Here is a 19,354-nt window from a genome sequence, read left to right as displayed (position 1 = left end):
GACCTGGAAGGGTGTGATTAAGAGGAACGGCATACCCAACTGAACCAGAGTGCTGTTCCGTTACTGGACTTCTGTGCTCATCACATATTGTCCATAACGAACACCATGTCCAAACATATGAGTGTTCACATGTGTACTTTGCACAAGAACACCCTAGGCCGCAGTTCGAGGATCGACTTTCTAGTCGTATCATCAGATTAGCGGCCACATGTTTTGGACACTCTGGTGAGAAGAGGGGCGGAGCGATCAACATATCACTCATTAATCTTGTTCTTGCCCAACATGGCTAAATATAGGCGTGTGATTCCATAATCAAATTCAAATGTAAAATCACAACTCCACTCAGTCATTGTGAAGGAATGACTATCAACAGAAGAGAGACTCTAATCAGAAGCTCAAAGTAACAGTCAAGCCATCCTAATCACGCTTTCTCATCCTTTTTGTACTATTTCTCCCATACTCTCTCACGTTTCCCTCACTATTTCCCTCCCTTTTCTGCCCATCATTAGCACTCATGTTGTTTTTCCCTTCTTCATCTCCCTCCAATCCCTCCTTCAAATGCTTTGCATGCTGAATAGTCATAAAAAAATCATTTATCCCTGTCCCCCAGTGTGGGGATGTATTAGCATGCCAGCAGAGCATGCTAAGTTATCTCCCAGCTACAGGCGCTGAATGGTAATACTAAGCTCTGATAATTTTCAACAGGATGAGAATTAGAACTGTCCCTAGGATTCGTTGTGGTGGGACTAATGCTATGTTTTACCGCACTGTAATTTACTGTACTGTAGCTTTTGAGTACAGTAGTGTCCTGCATGACTCATTGATATGCACAAAAGGGAAAATCAATCAAAATTCAGCTTACAAGAGAAATTCAACCTTATTGTTGTAGCACTACTTTCTTCTTTAAGGCACAAATTGTATTCCACTAACGAATTCAACTAAAGAGTTTCAGTGGTGGCGTCAGTAAATTTGAGCTTGATTCACCATAAATGTCAGATATAGACACTGATTTAAAATATTCCTTGTAGTGTGGAAAACAAGCCATGTGGGAGTTTGATATTGTATTTTTTTGTTTATTTTTGCTGTTTGTTTGTTTTTTTCACATTTCAGTCAAGTTTGAGTTGACATGCACCGGGTAATATTTGAGTTTGATCCAACTAGCTTTAAGTTATTTGTACATACCAGAATAAAAAATTGGAACAGCATTCAGCAACCAGAGTGACAGCCAATTAAAGGGAGAGTTTACAATTTAAAAGAAAAAAAACTCACTTTTTGTCATAAATGTTGAAACTGTATGATGTGACTGCAGGATTCTACAATAATTTTCTTCCATAAAATGATCTCTTCACTGACACTATCTTATGCCTATAATTTAAATTTACTTATTATCATAAAGCTTGTAACGGCGCGAGAAAACTAGTCTATCAGAGACTGAAGAGAGAGAAACTGTGACCAAAATGTGTGTCGGGCACTTGCGCCGCACGGAGATACCCAGCAGCCTCCATTTCCGTTGTACATTGGATCAAATACAAGTTCCAATGGACAACAGATAGAACTCGATATTCATACACAATGCACATTCCCTCGGCATAAAAACGTACGCTGATTTGATCCAGGTGCAAGAAGGATTTGCGGATATGTGCCTGGGATGTCAGATTTCATTCATAAAAATGACAAGAGCATCCATGGAACCCTCTGAATCATTGCATAAATCTATTCATTGAATGCTTTCTTATCATCATCATCTTTATCACATTTTTTAAATTACCCTCCTTGGCCGCAGCGCTGCTATGTGGTTGACACATGGACAAGAACGAACGGGTTGGAAGGCGGTCTCTGTGGTTGCCCGAGCCAACTTCACGTCAGTGAGTGGTTGCCCTCAATGTTAATCAAATAACTAATTTCACAACAGATGATAGGCGGGAGTCTACTTTTTTTTTTTTAAATTGATTCAATGATTTTGATTGGCAGCTACATCAATGGTATAAATCGCAAGGGTGGCAGTGATTGAGTTAATAACCTGGGAGCTAGTGACACTTCCTTTGAGGGCTACTGATAACTTACAATCTACTTAATGGGCACCCCTGCCTTAGTGTTTTGTAACACCCCACAAGACTCCAACATGAATAAGTCATGCTAGCAATGTAGCAGCCGGCTTGTTCACATCAGTGAGGGGCGTGGCAGTGAGACGCGAGAGAGGGTTGAGGGAGGAGTGAAGTGAGGATATATTCAAATCCTACTAGCACTTAGAAAACTGCAAATTCCCTCTTTAATAATTGATTGCACTTAAAATTCGTATTAGTGAGTAATGTTTGGCAGATATGCCAGTCAATTAACTAAACTGCTTTGAATACGTACTAGTTGGAAATATTTTCTTGAAATAAAGTGACATGCTTAAATGACTCTTAATTTATCCTTATGGATTGAGGATCCGGGTCAGCAAAATCCTAAATTTAGCTTGTGTGTAAATACTTAATTTCGACAATAAATTCTGTGATCTTTTTGTCCCTCACTGATTAATTGAATTTCTAACCTAGCAATGTTTGGGTTATTAAGGACTATTGTAATTTTCTTTAACGCCCAATAAAACACTTTTTTCCTCCTACAACCGACGATATATACCAAGAATATTTGTAATAAAAATAATAATAATAATAATAAATAATTATTATTATAAGAAAATTTGACACTTTCCTTAGTGTTATATTTGACACTTTTCTTATTGTTGATGTTCTTGAATTTATTTCTAAATGCTTAGTCTCACTACTGTACTCTGATGTCAGGCTCCAACACAGCAATGTATGCTTTGTTATCTTCAAATGAACTAAGAGCTTAAACTGTGTGATGGTGTGATGGTAAAACCAGATGGATGATATGCTACAAAACCACTGCCCATTTTAATGAGCGTTTCAGCTTAGTCACACATTTAAGCTTCATAGCGGGAAGATGCCACAGATTAAAGTGCTAATGTTGTCCTGCGTAACTCAGTGGATCAGCTATAGAACTCATCTCCCACTGAGACAAGGCACAAAGGCACTCCCATAACACACACAAAAAATGGTTAACGTTATGAATATGTCAATGTATTTGATAAGAACTGATAAGCAAAGTAATTAAGCTACAAAAAATGGAGCTCAAGCATGAAATGCCACTGTAATGATTCATTCATCTACAATTGATCTTTCTACTTCACTGAGAGGTTCAACAACCAGAAATTGGATGTCAAAGTATCATCACACATGGAAAGTCCTCTGAAAAGACCCATAGAGCCGTTACAATGCTGACTTCATTGTTCAACGGATAGCCTTGCACAACTTAATCTACCGTACTTGACATGACACTGCAGACACGGTGTTTGGCCGCCAGCATGGCTTCGGTGACGTAATGCGTTGGAAGCCAACGGAATGTCTGACGTTTGCCGAAAGCTAACATCTAGCAGATAAGCCCGATCGCTTTATAGCAGCAGCAAGCAACAAGGGCGGTGACAATAATTGTTGCCTGATTGACTGATTGTTTTCTCTGTGTGCAAACAACGTGACTTTAGTCCATCATCATGAACAAACATCCCACTGTCCTGTGTCGATACTGTTATAAACCTTTTTGGATTATGCCAAACAGACACATCTCGCCTAGCTAATGGGGTCCTTGATATATATATATATATATATATATATATATATATATATATATATATATATACACTAATATAATGTGCCCAGTCCCACTGTAATGTTCCTGAAAGAATTTTAGAAATGTAAAAATTCACATTTTATTATCTGTGGTCACTGATGATAATACTTTCAGCTCACTTTTGTACAGACAGCCCGATTCAGTTCCCACTCGCCGGCATGGCTCAGATGGTAGAATAGTTGTTCCGCATCATGAGTTCGATACTGGGACCTTGTAACTTTGTCAAATTGTTCTTAAACAAGATAGTGAACACTCTTTTGCTGCTGTTGATATTTTGTCATCATTATTCGATTAAGCAGAGGTGGGCATTCTGTCCCAAGGACGGAACAGTCTGTCCAATTTCAGACGAAGTTTTTCTTTAAAAGGACAGACTGAGCAAGGACAGAAGTGGGTTTTCGTGTGTCCTTGTAATACCTAACCGGGTCAGCAACCAACGGATGTGTTGTGTTGGGTAGGGTAAATTGTGCATCTCTGCAAATAACAAGACAGTGTTAAAGACAAAGTCAGCTGGATATGCTGCAGCTGCTAATGACTCTTAATAGGATAAGGGTATAGAAAATAGATACTTGGAAGTATTGTATATGTGTGTCAATACTAATGTCAGAGTAACACAAAGCTCAGCATTATTATATTTGCTCAGCTGTTTTTTGTCCTAATTAGACTCTGCCTATGTACCTAATTGCAGTAGTACTATTCAACTTGACGGTTGAAAAATAATCTACTGTGTAGTTCTCGTCAAAGCTCAATACTGCTTTGAAACTGAAAAATTGTCAAGCGATATACATGAAATCAATGTTCTCTGACAGTGCACACCACGCTGCGATACACTACAGGCACACTCCTTTCCTGTTTCAACAGCTCAACATCTTTTTTCACGTCTCCTATCCCTGCTAACCCCGTCTGCATGACTCATCAGCACCCATACTATGCCACTGACCTATTTCTGTCCCACCTGTGTGTCACTGTACCGTTGACTGACCCACATTCCACTGATCCAGGCACTTCCATGCAGTGACCCGCGCCAGATCCACACGAACAGCAGAAGGTGGATGAATCCGGGTTTCCCAGAGAGTTGAATACACTCTTGCATTAACTATTACAATTTCATTATTGATAAACTGTTTCGAATACATCAGTATTGTCAGTCTCACTTTCTGTCCCGCTGAGACTAACATTTTCAATATTCAATGTTTTTCAAGTGCTTTTAGGTTTTACTATTAAGGGTGTCTGCTTTATTTTTATATTTGTGTGTCAAGAATGAATGAAAGAATTCAAAAGATTTCAGACAATTTCAGGTCCATCAGAATATTATTTTCGTAATTTAAGACTGCTGTATTTTTTTCACATATCAAAGTGGACATGTAAAGACAATTCTGTTTTAACTGTTTTGGTGATATTATTATTTGCAATATTTATTTGATGATGCAAAGGTAATGGCTCAACAAACATACCATTTCATTTTTCCTGAATTTCTTTTTGAACCACTAGGATTCTACCTGATGGCAATATTATCATAGTATATGTACTTGTCAAAATGTGTCCATGGTTGTGTTCCTCTGCAGCCTGTAAAACACAGCGACAGTGGCACAGTGATGATGCGGGACCATGTGGTGGAAAAGTAAGAATCAGGAGGCGGGACTACCGTAAGAGTGGCTCTCATTGGTTCTCAATGACATCATTGATAAGAGCTGCAGAAAGAATGAAAGGAGCTTGAGTCTCTCACTCTCCCTTCTACCACTTCCTTGCATGCATTATTAGCACAGGTTAAAAATAATTATTGAACCACTGGAGTTTTTTGCCTGTACATCCATGCTTGCCTGAATTGACTTCAACCCTGCGCTTAATGCAAATAAATGATGCTTACTCTCACCTGACGTTCACAGAAATGTGTTTTGAACCCACAAAAGAAGTAAAAAAAAATTAAAGAATAAATACAAAAGCCTCAAATGGCCCCCAACAATTGCACACGTGGAACTCCAAATATTGCTTGATTAAATATAAATTTAAAATATATATATATATGTTAGTTTCATAATGCCATATTACAGAATATCAGTGTTATGGCAAACGCATTCTTTTTGCACACAGTATCGCCAAATAAACATTTATATCCATTTCACCAACAAGCAGTGTGTGCGTTGATTGTTAGAGAAGGTCTCCGACTGACAAAGACAGTGGCGTGGAAAAGTTGAACAAATATGAAGTTAGGTCACTTACTATACGACGTAGGATCAAAATTCAATACGCTGCCATCCTGTCGAACATTTAATCTCCAAAGTATATCCAGGTTTTTACATTTCCAAGTATGCCTCCCTCAAGGCAAAGCTGCTCCAGGGGTTTAAATCCAGAGTCCTCATCTTCTCCAAAAATAAAAGTGTTCTGTCGCTTAATCCTTAAAGCTTCCTCATAGATGACTCTGGAGTTCCTCCGTCTCTCTCCCAAGCATTTGAAGAACGTTCAGCAGTCTGAGTTCCAGGTTCCAGCTAAAATCAAGAAAGGCGCAGATTCATATTTTAACCAAAACAGGTAGCAATGAAACACATTTTAAAGTGGTCAATTTGTGGTTGATTAAAAATAGAGAGCAAATTATTTATAAATGCATTATACTAGTCCTCATAATATATCACAAGCAAACACTTCAAACTTTCCGATTTGTCTAACTATGCTAAACCCAGCATAAATATTAATTTGAACAATTCAAATACAAGGGGAGGAATGATGTAAATGCCGAGAATTCATCCACACTAATATTTGATGAAGGAAAGAGTTTTGTTTTGTCTTTTAATATATGCAAAACATAGTGTTGGGGGTGCAAACGATCGTCTGAGATCCTGAAACCCAAAAGTAAAAAGAAAATGTACTTCTTGAATAAAAATGAAAAAAAAGTATCACTCATTGAAATTCCTTTTCCACTTTTTAAAAAAAAGTCGTTTCCTGATAGATTTGTGCAGCTTTCTTTTAGTTTTCTTTGTATTGACTGAGAACAAAGGAACCCTTACTGTAACAAAGAAGCTGCTGAGACTTATACCTGTTGCTCTGCATGCTTCCAGTAAACAAACGGGAAGTTTTGAATGAATATACAAGTTTTATATAGCTTACAAGAAAGCCTTAACACACCAAATTAATTAAAATGGGTTCTTAATTCGTGCAACAAGTCCCTTCTTCTTTTCGAACTGACTTTACACCTGATTACATTGTTCTAAATTCCCATACTGCATTCGGACCCTGCGCGGGAGCGCGAATAAAAAGAATTAACAGACAATATTGTTTGCACGAGCAAGCAATAAATCCAAACAATAAAACCACATTATTCCCCCCTCCTTGCGCGCACACACTAAAAGGTCGCATTTGCTGTAAACTTCTGACAGGCAGCTGCTTTGTCTTGAGTCGCAACATCCCAAAGGAACAAAATAAGGCATCTAAACAAACTCAGCCTCCATTAAAGTTTACAATCATTAATTAAATCAGGCATACTGTACTTTGGGCATGATGACGTTCCTTCAAGTAGTGTCCAAAAAGCTCGAGACAGCATCAGACAAAGGAAAAAGCTGGACCGCTCCTCTCTCTCTCTCTCTCTCCCCCCACTGTCTGTCTATGTCGCTCTACCTTTGCTGCTTTGTGCTCAAGTTTGAGCGCTGACGCACTAACATGAGCGGCAACTTTTACTGGAAAAGAACACACAAAATCACGCCGGGAGCGCGCGCACGCGCAAGTATTCCTCTCTGGGGCAACTTACCTGAAGGTGTTTTTCTCCGTGCGTGTGGCCGTGCGTCGCATATGGAGGTTAAAAAAAATAAAGTTTGTTAGGACACATGCAGCTTTGTGTTGTGGAGTCCCCCTTTGTCTACACGTGTGATAGATGGATGGGGCTCGTTTTGGCCGCGCCTAGTTCATCGCGCTCTCCAAACAAGAGTCCCGCCCTCTCCGAGTAAAACTATGCACACACATCAAAATAGACTCCGCTATAACAACAGTTTTCATTGAGGTAATTGGTGACCACCAACAAGTCACCTATGGCTGTATAGTAGTTTCTTAGCGCAGTCTTAGTCCAGCATACATGTTGCACAAACTGTCATGGAATTGCTAGAGAGGACCAGGAGACATTATTTAGAGTGCAGTGGCAGTGAAAAAAGAGAGGGACAAAAGAAAAAGGTCTCATTCTAAATTTCTCATGATCAGAATAGAAAATTTGACACTCATGCACCACAGCCTCTTGGGCTTCTGGAAAGTGGCAATAATTATTGTGTGACGATGAAAAAAAGAGTTCATTTAATTATTCCGAGAAAAAATGACATTTGTCACTCAGACATTCACCATTTTTAAAATGGTAGACATTATGCTGTTAGCGGAATTAATCAGTAACGTCTGAACATGTTCTGTAATAATTGACAATCCACAATTCTGTCATGATCTGTTTTGGATGACTTTGTTTAGATTTAGTCTATTTCATATTATGTCATGTTTTTCTGAGTCCCTTGCTCCTGTCTTCGGTGTTTGTTCCCACTTGTTCTCGTCAGCCCTCTTTAATCAGCCTACTTAAGGTGTTCAACATTGTCTTGTCAGTTTTGGGGGGATTTAGTTCCCTGCTTTCTTTCTGTCTGAGCCAACAAAAACAGTGATTGCAGTTGACTGTGATTGCTGGTTGTACAACCACATTAGCTGCTTGTAAAAACTAAAAAATGAGGGACAAGTTCATGAAATGCTAAATCTCGAGGCGTGGGCAGAGCAACCCGAACTGTCAAAAATGATTTTGTCTTTGTCCGATTTGGCCTCTTTGGTGCATATGATTAGATAGGTGACTTGAGCTATAGGCTGTTATCTTGATGTGCCCTTTCTCTTGCTTTCACTCGCCTTCCCTTCCCTCGATGACATCCTTGGCACACGTTAATTGATTTTAGTTAAGACCGTGAGGTCACACATTGTTGTATGGACTAGGCAGCCCTTCTTCAACAATCTGGCAGAAGAGGCTCCACGATATTGTACTCGATCTTTCTGGCATACATTTTTCTCGTGGTTACTATCCGCAAAGTGAGCAATGAAGGTAAAAGAACAAGGAAAATGTTCACTCAAAACCTTTATGTTTTTAAAAGTGATATGAAACAGCTCAGGGATTCAGTATGCCACCATTTTGCCTTTTTATAATGTTGATGTGATTGGTTGTAAGAGATGCGATGCATTCTGCTAATAAACGGGGAAGGCACTTAACAGTGGTTTGGAATGGAATGGTAGTTTGCTGCAAATTTCAAACAGGTTTACGGCTTGACACATAATATTGACTCCGAAGTGAACAGAGTGTGTACAAAATGGAATGTCAAAGTCCTTTGTATTTGCTGTTCATTGCGTTTTGTCATCAACTATTACTTGATACTATGATTACATTTTATAGTGGTATAAATCCTTATCCAACAGCAACGTGTCAAACGTAATAGCTTACATTGATTTTTTTTCTCTTCTATTTTTCTTAAGGGGATATTGAAGGTCAGATATCAAGGATACGCAACATTTGATACACTTGCAACATATAATAAGCACCGATATAAGAGTTACATCGACAAATCTGTCTCAACAAAGATAATAATGCTCAATTTAGACTGATAATCTCCAGGAAGTATTTGTGTGCATTATCTGTACCTTGTAGAGGTCGGGAATCCCCTGGTAGGTTGGCCTACATTATTTAGAAACACAAGGGAGACAAAATATTGCATTTTGTTGAGTAGTGCAATTCTTTACCATTCTTTACTGCATCTACCATTATCTACATTCAAGCCAGTCACAGGTTCATACGTATTTACGTCATCACAAACACGTCACGTACTTCCCCAACCTGTGCCTGTTATTTTCTTATAACTTGACGCTACTGACGTTTCAATTGTGAGTGAAAGTGCGTGTAAAATGGAAAAATTGCATGAAACAGACCAAGAGAGATGGGAGCCCTACCTTCGCAGGCAGGTGCCCGTGCGCTTGGCATAAAAACAGGCAGGTCTTCAATTTGGTGCCGGAACAAGTCGATTCTACCATATTTGGGACCACGATGCACCTCACTGGGCGTTCTAAAAACTCCCACGCCCCCGATGCGCCTGATAATTTGGTCATAGAAAGTAGACTGTGCCCGGCGTAAAAACAGCGGCACTTCCATTTTTGTGCCAGTGCAAGCCACTATACAGAAAATTGCACGGTTGTGGGGCAGTATTTACAGAAAATTTCACAATTTATTCAGTTCATCTCCTTGGAATATTTTAGCGAGGTGAATGTGTGCATCCATTTATCCCAAAAACAGTGTTGCCTGCCTTTTTTAACCACCACTGTTTCCTCACAAAACGAGACGGACTCATTATTTAGTTTAATTATACAATATATTACTATGTGATATTTTAAATATAATCCACCATTGTTCATTGTTAACAAGAATGTGATGTTAACATACATGTGTAATGTTGCCTCAAGACCCGCCTCTTTTCACACAGTAGCTCCTGTGGTCATCCATTCCATCCACGGGCGTTGCCAGAATTTCTTTCATTAGGGTCACCAAGGTGATACAGCACCTCAGTGAGGGGTGGCCAAGGGTGCCCATGCGTGCGTTCGACATTCTTTATCATAACATCCACAGTCAGCGTTTCATGAACTAGAATTTGCAGAGATCCAGAACAATAGCCATCACACTTAAAATCAAGCAGGAACAAATCAGGAACTAATCTACCATTTTGCTGATCTTGATTTACTAGATTATATCATTTTCTTTGCCTTTGATTTGCTTTTGTGTCATAGTGTACTTCTATTTCATGCTCAAATTCACTCGCTAACAGCCATCCAGAGTGATCAATTGTCACAGATGGCATTTTGCATACTATGAGCAATAGTTGATTCATTCAAATCATATCCAAAAAGCACAATAACACAATAGTCTCTTAATTCTTCACAGTTCGTTCCTGCTTGTATTATGAGAGTGTGTGCAAAATAAATGTACGTTTGCATATTTCATGAAACTATAACAGTGGATGGTATGACAAACAATGACTTCTCAGCCATGTTGGATACTTGGTAAGGTGTGAAAGTAATTTTGATTGAGGTTGATTGTAAGAATTAAGTGCTTGTTACATGAAACAGATTATTTTACAAGTTGCATTCAGATCAAGTGCACAATTATTCTTAAATGTAGTTAATATTTAAAATAAGAAAAAAGAACAACATTTATAGCAGAGTATCAATGATTCCCAGAATACTGCATCCATGAGGAAATGTCAGAAAAAACACAGACACCAACATTTTCCTTTAGGTGTGAGGGTGACCAGTGGGGTGGCCACCCCTGGCCACCTTGTTGCTCCGCCCCTAACCCCATTCCCCAGCCACACAGTCCACCCCCCACAACTCAACCCCCACTCTCACACACATTGGTCTCCCTTACAAACCAACTCACTTGCACCTTATCGCCAACAACTGGGCTGAAGAGGGGAGCAGATGTCTGTCAGCACAAATGAATATTTTGTAAAAATTTTAAAAATCAGAAATGTGTACACGATCAGACATAAAATTCACCCTCAATTCTGAAAATCTGAAAACCTGCAGGTATGTCAAGAGAAATATTGAAAATGGGGCCACAGCAGCAAACATGTAGATTCAGTCTGAAATAAAACCTAATGTAAAAATGAGAAGAAAATACTGATACCACCACTGCTTCAACCCCCCTGGGTAGAGAGCTGAGCAGATAGGTCGACATTGAAATACAGTCATGGCTCTCTTTACCCACCCACTAGCACAGCTCTTATCCCCCCTGCTGTGGTTTTACTGGACCACTGACTCCAGCAGCGAGACTGTTCCGCTCCACTCTGCAGTGCCCCAGCTCATGCTTGCATCTCTCCCACTGTGGAGTCAGCTGAGCAATGCATGAGCCATGCATGAGCCTGCACACTGAACAGGCTTCATACAGCTTGGAGGAGCTTAAGGCATCCACCGAGGTGCCAGTGCTCTTTGGAAATGTACAAGATTATATGGCAAACTGGTGATATTATGTGCATGCATAGTACATGCTGATACTTATTATCGGGGGTTGAGGAATAAAGTAGTATACCGCAGCTAATGCAAAATGACTGCAGAAAAGAAGGTGATTTTTTTTATATTCACTGTGGAGTAAGTAATTACACCCGACCATGCGCTGTTGGGATAAAATTGATATATCAGTAAATTGCTGTGACGCTGCAAGTGCTCATACAGTTTCCTTGTGGTGTAAAAAAACAGTTACAGATTCATCAAGTTATGCCTTGAAGATACAGTGCAAGCAGCAGTATCTTGTACACAGTTTGATGAAGAAAAGAAAAGCCCTTTGGAAATTGCTGGTAAAATACATTCCTTTCCTACTGCACAATAAGAAACCATCTAGATCTTGCTCCTCAGAAAAGCAATTACTCACTTTGACTAACGCAACACACAACCTGGAAAGATGATGAAAAATAATTCAATGAAATGTCTTCCAAAGTCAGCCCTACAACATCATGGTTGATAATACATCTGTACTGCAGACAAAATGTTCACCATTTCATATAACTTATTAAGAGAGTTATATACAACACAAACATAATACATTAAAACTTGATGCACGCTCATTTAAACCACTATGCCTGATTGAAGACCATGACCAACCATCAAAAAGTAATCTGCACCCCATAAATCATCACAGAGGAGGCAGGCATATAGTGTCTGCTCTTGCTGTGGGTATATCCTTGTACTGTCATTCATTTCATGCAATAGAATTTTAGCCATCACACACTCATGCACGCGTGCACACACACGCACACACACTAGATATTCACAGACCTAGACAGGCAGACATGCTTGTCAGCGCGCTGGAGGGCCCTTGGCTGACTGCTACTAAACCAGCCCTTCCCCCACAATAAAGATCTGTCTGGGGCGAGGGGGAAGGGAAATCATGACTGTCTGAACATCAGACAGCCAGCATACACCATTATGTGCGAGAATAGAATCTCTTTAAATCACAAGTAAAGTTCCAATCTGAATTAAAGTTGGCCCTCTGATAGCTGATGTCATTTTGAATTAAACCCCGTACTAACACGTCGGAATTCTCACGACATAATCATGCGAATCAAGAGCATACAATTGGATTCAAATGCATTTAAATGGCTGCACTTGTATATAATGTAAACGACTTGCTTTTTTTTGGGGGGGGGGCCTGAAAAGTCTGAACTTTTCAGAGGTGATACTCAAAAGGTTGCAGACAGTACATGTCAGTGTTATCAGCAGATGTCACCTTGTGCATCACATTCTGTTGGCGCACCGGGCAGCAATCGTTTCATTTTGAATACATTATGATGTGAGTCATACTCACATTAATCGGCAACGTGAATCTCATGCTTGACATGATTTAAAACGCAGGTTAATGTATGTCGTTGCCAAAGTGAATTTAACACTTAGCACCAGATACCAAACTTTGTCCAATTCTTGTTTACACTGGTTGCAGAACATTTATCATAAAAGTATTGCATCATTACTTTTTAAGTTACTATTAACCCTTAAACTCACAAATCAAATATTTGAATAATTTTAGAGCTTCGAGTCAAATCAACGACCACATTATTGTTCACTTTTCTGAGTTTAACGCAGGTCACAGCTCCGATGTGTAGGTCTTGATGCACACGATATACAGTAAAGTATCGTACCACATTCATCACCGTTGAATTTAGTTAAGTACAATATGTGTGAAATCATATGAATATTTTCTCATTCTTTCAGATTTTGTCAGTGACATGAGTGCAAGTCGTTTTATGTAATCACCTCTGACTAGATGTTTAGCAGCCAAATGTGTATTTTAATTTGGATTCAGTTGTTTGCTACAAGTGTAATGCTGACCAGCGGGGCAAAGTTGGAATATCACAATGCCAAGACCTAATGCTTCAAAATAAGTTCCAAGAATCAAAAATGAGAATCCAAGTTTCAGTTCCAGCTGATATTTATTTCCTTCCTTGAAAAAGTTCTGTACACAAGTTTATATCAACAATCTGACAGGCAGTGAATGAACACAATTTAGCTGGCATGAGTTCTCCTCCCTTTCTCTGATTCTCACAAAAAAGGTGGTTCCTTTGTTTATGGCATGATTAGAGACAATACATGATAATTCTACACAGCATATTGCACAGGATGGATGAAAAATAAAGTTAATATACTTAAAAACGATTTTATTTATATATATATTTATAAAAAGTCCTGAACTGACCATCTTCAAAGTAAGGATGTGTAAAAGATAGTCGTTCAAGACAGTGCCTGTCCTTGATAGCAACAACATACATAAACACACAATCTTTTTGCTTTATGATACAGTCAAATATACAAAGATTGAGTTAAATTTTTCCTCATTTTTTCCCATTTTTTTCTGAAAAACACAACAGCTAGGTAACCTGAATCTGAAATACAAATGCTAATCACCATGCCATAAACATACTAAACAATTATCTAATAGTAGCCAACAAGTAGAAAAAGATTATATATTCAAATACAATGAGAAACGCAGTACAAGTAGATGTTGCGGAACTCAAGTCAGAAATTTGAATATGCTTGATCTTTGTTGTTTGCTGTCGAAGAAGATTCAATCCCGTGGCTGGTGGATGAGTTTGACATCAATTCATGAAAACATCAAAAAAATAAGTCAGTTTTAAAGCTACAATCTCCTCGTGTGTTGTTGTAGGCAATATATAAGAGAGAAAGTCAAATAAAAAGGAGTGGCTGCTTCAGAGACCGACTGTTAAAACCACATGCTCCGCAGGAATAGCTTCTGGCAATAATCAGTTCATGTCTTAAAGAAGCCTGTGGACTGGCACTGTAAACTGTAGAAGGTAGTCTGACACAGAGACTGGTGCTGCATTCAGGGGCTATTTGAAAATTCATTATCTATGCGTATGCCTTGTTGAACATTACAGGTTTAAGATGACAATAAGAGAATGGTGACAAAAATCATGAGTCTCCCAAGTGATATTGTGACGAAGTTAGACAAGTTAATTCACAATAACAGATAAGAGTGCCTGCTTTTTGAAAACGGCCAAATGAAGCTGAACAAAACTAAACATTGACCACCACAGCGTATTGTGATCGTTTTGCTGGTTCTGATTGCAAAGGAAATTGAGCAGGCAATATAAAACTTAGAAGAGTGGGATTTCCAACAGACCCTGAATGCAGCATGAAAACCAGCCATCTGAGGTTTCAAAATCAGGAAACCCTAACGTAGCTGAATTACTAGGCTCCACAGATCGGTTGTTGACTCATCCTTCTCCATATAGATTTGTACAAAAATACACTGAGAAAATAATCAAACCGTTTCCTATATTTTAAGTGTCCAAAAGTGTGTACATTTAAATATAAAAAAAAAAGGAATCAAAGTTGTGTGTTTTTAAAACTCTAGCCCTTCGCCTGAGAAGAAAACGTGACAGAACGACAAATAATTGTGTGAGAAAACAAAAACAGGACTTAACACGGATTAAAAAGACAAAACTGATTGGCCCAGTATATAAATACAACATCCCATATAAAATGGCATCTGAATGTACAAAACAAAGCTCTCCGTGGATGAAAACAAAAATTGGTGAGGATTTTTAATAAAATATTATCTGAAATGATCATTTTGGTCCTGAATAGTAAGGAACATGTGTATAAAGTTCAGCACTGATTTGTAGTTGCGTTTGAATCCTGAAGTTTGAAATATTAAAACAGCTGGTGATTATTTCAGTGTCATTTTATCCCCCCAAAATCTTTTTTAACAAAAGAGACAAACTGAGGTGAGGCTATCTGTACGTTTAAATAACCCTAATACTATTTGTAACTGCTCGACAGTCTCACATAAGATGTCAGCACAAGATATGAACAAAGAAAGCTATCATGCTTCAACTTGTTTTTTTTTTGTGTGTTTGTTTGTTTGTTTTTTTTATTTTTGCTTTAGAGAAGATATCAAACTTGGGGAGAGGGGCTTGGGGCAACAACCCACCTCGGTTTCATACAAAATCCCTCTGTAACCACAAGTCAGTAAAAATGTTTGCACGGCAGTGCAGTTATGTACCTTTTTAGTGGTGAAATTCACTTGGCAAAAACGTTAAAAAGTTATGAAATGTCCCTTTAAAAAATAATCAGCAACAACATTGATTAAGTGAACGGCGGACCGCATAACGTGCAAATCAATCACAGTAAAGTTGTTCGGGTCAGCCAGTTCACTGCCGAGCGTTTTCTCAAACAGGAAACCGAACCAGTGTCGCGTTTCTCCCCCTTCTCGCTTGTTTTGCGCCGCTCGGCGCTCGCCAGTTCCACAGTCCTCCACGGTCCGCACATTCAAAGCAAAGCCGCCCACAAAAGGGCCTTTTTCGGCTTTAAAGGTTGAGCTTTCCAAGCACTTGCAGACGAGAAGAGACGCCATGGCGCTAGTTTTGAATGCGTACTAACTGGTCTGGTAGTTCGGAGACAAAGCAGATGCTGCCCACCCACTCGCGTCCGGGACCCAGGGCTCCGTTTGTGGTCGTCGGTTGTGCCCACTGTGTTCTCAATATGTGAACACCAGGTTGGAAATGGTGGACTCCAGCCAATCCCCGGAGATCATTTCGCTGACTTCGGGTGTGCAGTAGTCGGGGAACTCGAAGTGGGAGCCTCCGGAGCCGGACTCAAAGTTCAAATCCAAGTCCCTGTCCAGCACAGAGGAGCCAAGGCTCCCCAGTGACATGCTGTCAAAGTTGGGACTCGGGTTCAAGTCGAGCAAGTCGTCCTCGAACTCTTCGTCCTCCGAGGAGGAAGACGACGACGACGAGGAGGAGGCGGAGCAGTGGGAGCCGGAGGGTGTAGGCGAGGAAGCCCGCCGACTGTTGTACGCTTGCCCGCTGTGACGCTCCGACGAGCCGCCCGGGGACTCGCTTCCCTCCTCCCTGCCGCTGGACACGTCCTCGTACAGGCTGAGCGGGTCGCTGGAGTCCGCCGAGTTGCTCAGCGTAGGACTGGCCGGGACTGTGACTGACGACGCGGGACTGACGCTCAAGCCGCCCCCGTAGACGTGGTACACCCGCTTGGCTCTCTTGCCTTCCGGTACCTGCTTGGCTGCGGACGATACCGACTTGGACTTGAAGAGGGGGGTGTTGTGGTGGTGGTGGTCCGGTGGGTGCTCGGAGGCAAACTGTGAGGCTTTGGTGCTACTGCTGTTCCCGAAAAGTGATTTGTGGGCTTTACTGCTGGGTGATTTGAGTCCATTTTTCCTCGAAGATGAGGACGACTTCATGCTGGTGCTATTCGAGCTACTGTTGACTTTTTCCCCGCTACTTCCCGGCTTGGAAGCGCTCGATTTTACCTTCTTCCTGGGCCGGTACTTGTAGTCGGGGTAGTCCGCCATGTGCTTGAGCCTCAGCCGCTCCGCCTGCTGGATGAAGGGGATCTTGTCGCTGTCTCTGAGGAGCTTCCATCGCTTCCCCAGCCGTTTAGAGATCTCGGCGTTGTGCATATCAGGAGACTGCTCCATAATCTTCCTCCTCTCGATCTGGGACCAAACCATGAATGCGTTCATGGGTCTCTTAATGTGGCCGCTCGGAGTTTTACACCACGCCGGGTTGTCTCCCAGCTTGTCCCCGGCGGTCGAGGAGGCTGTAGAGCCCGGGGAGAGGGGCGAGTCAGCGGGGTCTAGATCCATGCTCGCTCCGGAGCTCGAATCCCCGCTGAAGAAGGATGAAAGCGCCTCCGCGGTGCTCTCTGTGTGGCTCATCTTCTGCACCATGCTGCCTCTCTTCTCCGTCCACTTAAACGCAAACTCAGCTCTTTTCTCCCAGAGTGTGAGTTGAGGTAAAAAAAAAACGAATAGAAGTCACTCCTGTGATGTGTAGTATAAACTCTGTCCAGTTTGACCAGATATGCAACACAAAGTTTAACTTCCAGAGCCTTCTCAGTGTCTGATCTCTCTCCCTTCCTTCTGTGTGGTAAAAATCAATAGAGCCGAGAGGTGCCCAGTTCAACACAGTCTATGCGGCTGACTCTGTGGACTCTGTGGCCCGCTGCTGCAAAATGTTCCCACGTACTATTATAAGTGTTTTTTCTCGGCATCAGCCCGTGTCCCCTCTCCTAGAGACAAAAGCCAGACATGCTGAAGAGGAAAAGCAAAAAAGCAACTTGGAGTGAAGAACACTGTCCGCCCTCCATCTGTATACTTGCAGCAGAGTTTCAAGCAGCCCTCCAGTCTCGTCTCCCTTTGCATGCATTTATCCCTTCCCGAGATACAACGGTGATAAAAAATAAACCAATGAGAGGCTGTCGCTAGCCTGCCTCGGCGCCAAACCGACGCCCATCTCGGCGCTGATTGGCCCAAAATGGAATCTAATAATAATCAGCGCGTGCAATGAGCAGCCTCGTGTCTGACCTCATTCCAGAATACAAGAAACTTCAATTTTTTTTAAAGAGACACTGGCTTGTGTTATCGTCCCCTCCCCTCCTTTTCTACTACACCGCCAAGTCCATGTGTATGTCATTAACATATAGCTATAAGGGAAGCAAAGTATATTTAGCCATATGGAAAGTTTGACAACAGTTTGTACCAGTGGGCAAATGTGAATTAAAAATATGCACCTTGTTATTTTAACCCCCCCCCCCCCCATTTTGACTGGAGAGCAGATAACATAACAAGGAGCTTCTGCAGGCAATACATCCCCACTGGCCAATTCAGGGAAGCGTTCAACATCTGCTGAAAAAATAAAATACATATATTTCCAAAGATGACCATAGGAAATATATCGTAGACACATAGTTAACATATCATAAACTGCTCTATATGAGGAGATGATGTACCGCATATAACATGGTCAGTGCCGAAACGTTTGAGTGTGAACACTTTGTTCAACATGATCATGTTGGGCAACAGAGCAGTTGAGTCGCTCACAGAATAATGTCTGACACCTCAGATGGTTGTACTGATTTGAGAAGTCTCTCTCTCTCTCTCTCTCTCTCTCTCTCTCTCTCTGGTTCTCCCCATCTCGTTCTCCGTGTTGGGCGGTCCTTTGTAGGAACATAACAGACCAACCCTCTGCAGGCACACACTAGTCAGGGAAAAGAGTGTCGCTCAAGACGTGTGAACAATGAATGTACATTCATTCAGGCAGTGTACAAACTCTGACACACTCCTACACACACATGAAAATTCACACGATTGCACCGAAAAAAGAACAATCTTGCAAGAGCATGAGTCCTTGTGAACCGGAGAGAACTAATACAGTGAGTGGGTAAACAATTTGCACTCTTATCCGTGTTTATAGTCTTAATATGTGCAAATACAAATTATAGTTCCATCTAAATTGCTGTTACTGTCCTGCATTGTGGTCACAATGAATTAAGACTAGAAAACGTTGTTTTAAAAGCCTTTTAGAGCTGCTAGTTTTCTATTCTACCTGAAAAGAGGATGCAAACCATAACATGAGAAAGCACGTGGGCAGACGCTGACTGCCGCTAGATGGCGTCGCAGAGCCAGAAAGGGCTCAACTCGAGAGCTCAGCTGGAGAATTTAGGCAACACATATCAGGCCCAGCATCAAGAACATTTAGATTGTGCGTGCGTGTGTGTTATGGTTACATAATGCCTCTGTACAATGGACACATTTTCAGATTTTTATTTGGACTGGGAAGAATTGTTGAACATTAAGTTTTTTTTTTTACCCATT

The 19,354-nt window shown here is 40.8% G+C and overlaps 1 protein-coding gene and 1 long non-coding RNA gene across 2 annotated transcripts in view; both read right to left on the bottom strand.

The window, feature by feature from the left end:
* The window catches only part of LOC148329417 (uncharacterized), a 47,535-nt gene extending 39,975 nt beyond the window's left edge, over positions 1-7,560 (bottom strand). The window contains exons 1-2 of the long non-coding RNA XR_015845721.1: positions 7,427-7,560; positions 5,908-6,173 (exon numbers count right to left, since the gene is read on the bottom strand). This is a non-coding gene — a long non-coding RNA (uncharacterized LOC148329417). The remainder of the gene's footprint in view (positions 1-5,907; positions 6,174-7,426) is intronic.
* Positions 7,561-13,630: 6,070 nt separating this feature from the next.
* sox4b (SRY-box transcription factor 4b) lies at positions 13,631-17,898 on the bottom strand. The gene has a single exon (XM_088306837.1). It carries the CDS (start codon positions 17,426-17,428, stop codon positions 16,217-16,219), a length of 1,212 nt encoding a protein of 403 aa, XP_088162963.1. The 5' UTR covers positions 17,429-17,898; the 3' UTR covers positions 13,631-16,216.
* Positions 17,899-19,354: the final 1,456 nt, after the last annotated feature.

This window comes from Idiotropiscis lumnitzeri, chromosome 10, assembly GCF_059441095.1.
Source record: "Idiotropiscis lumnitzeri isolate Australia: NSW breed Sydney's pygmy pipehorse chromosome 10, RoL_Ilum_1.0, whole genome shotgun sequence".
In the NCBI taxonomy this organism is placed as follows: domain Eukaryota; kingdom Metazoa; phylum Chordata; class Actinopteri; order Syngnathiformes; family Syngnathidae; genus Idiotropiscis; species Idiotropiscis lumnitzeri.
The sequence above is the reverse complement of the archived record's forward strand: the minus strand, read 5'-3'. Positions and strand labels throughout refer to the sequence as shown.

Bases quoted from the DNA above. Each gene is read 5' to 3' on its own strand.
- sox4b (XM_088306837.1), bottom strand. From the start codon at position 17,428: ATGGTGCAGAAGATGAGCCACACAGAGAGCACCGCGGAGGCGCTTTCA.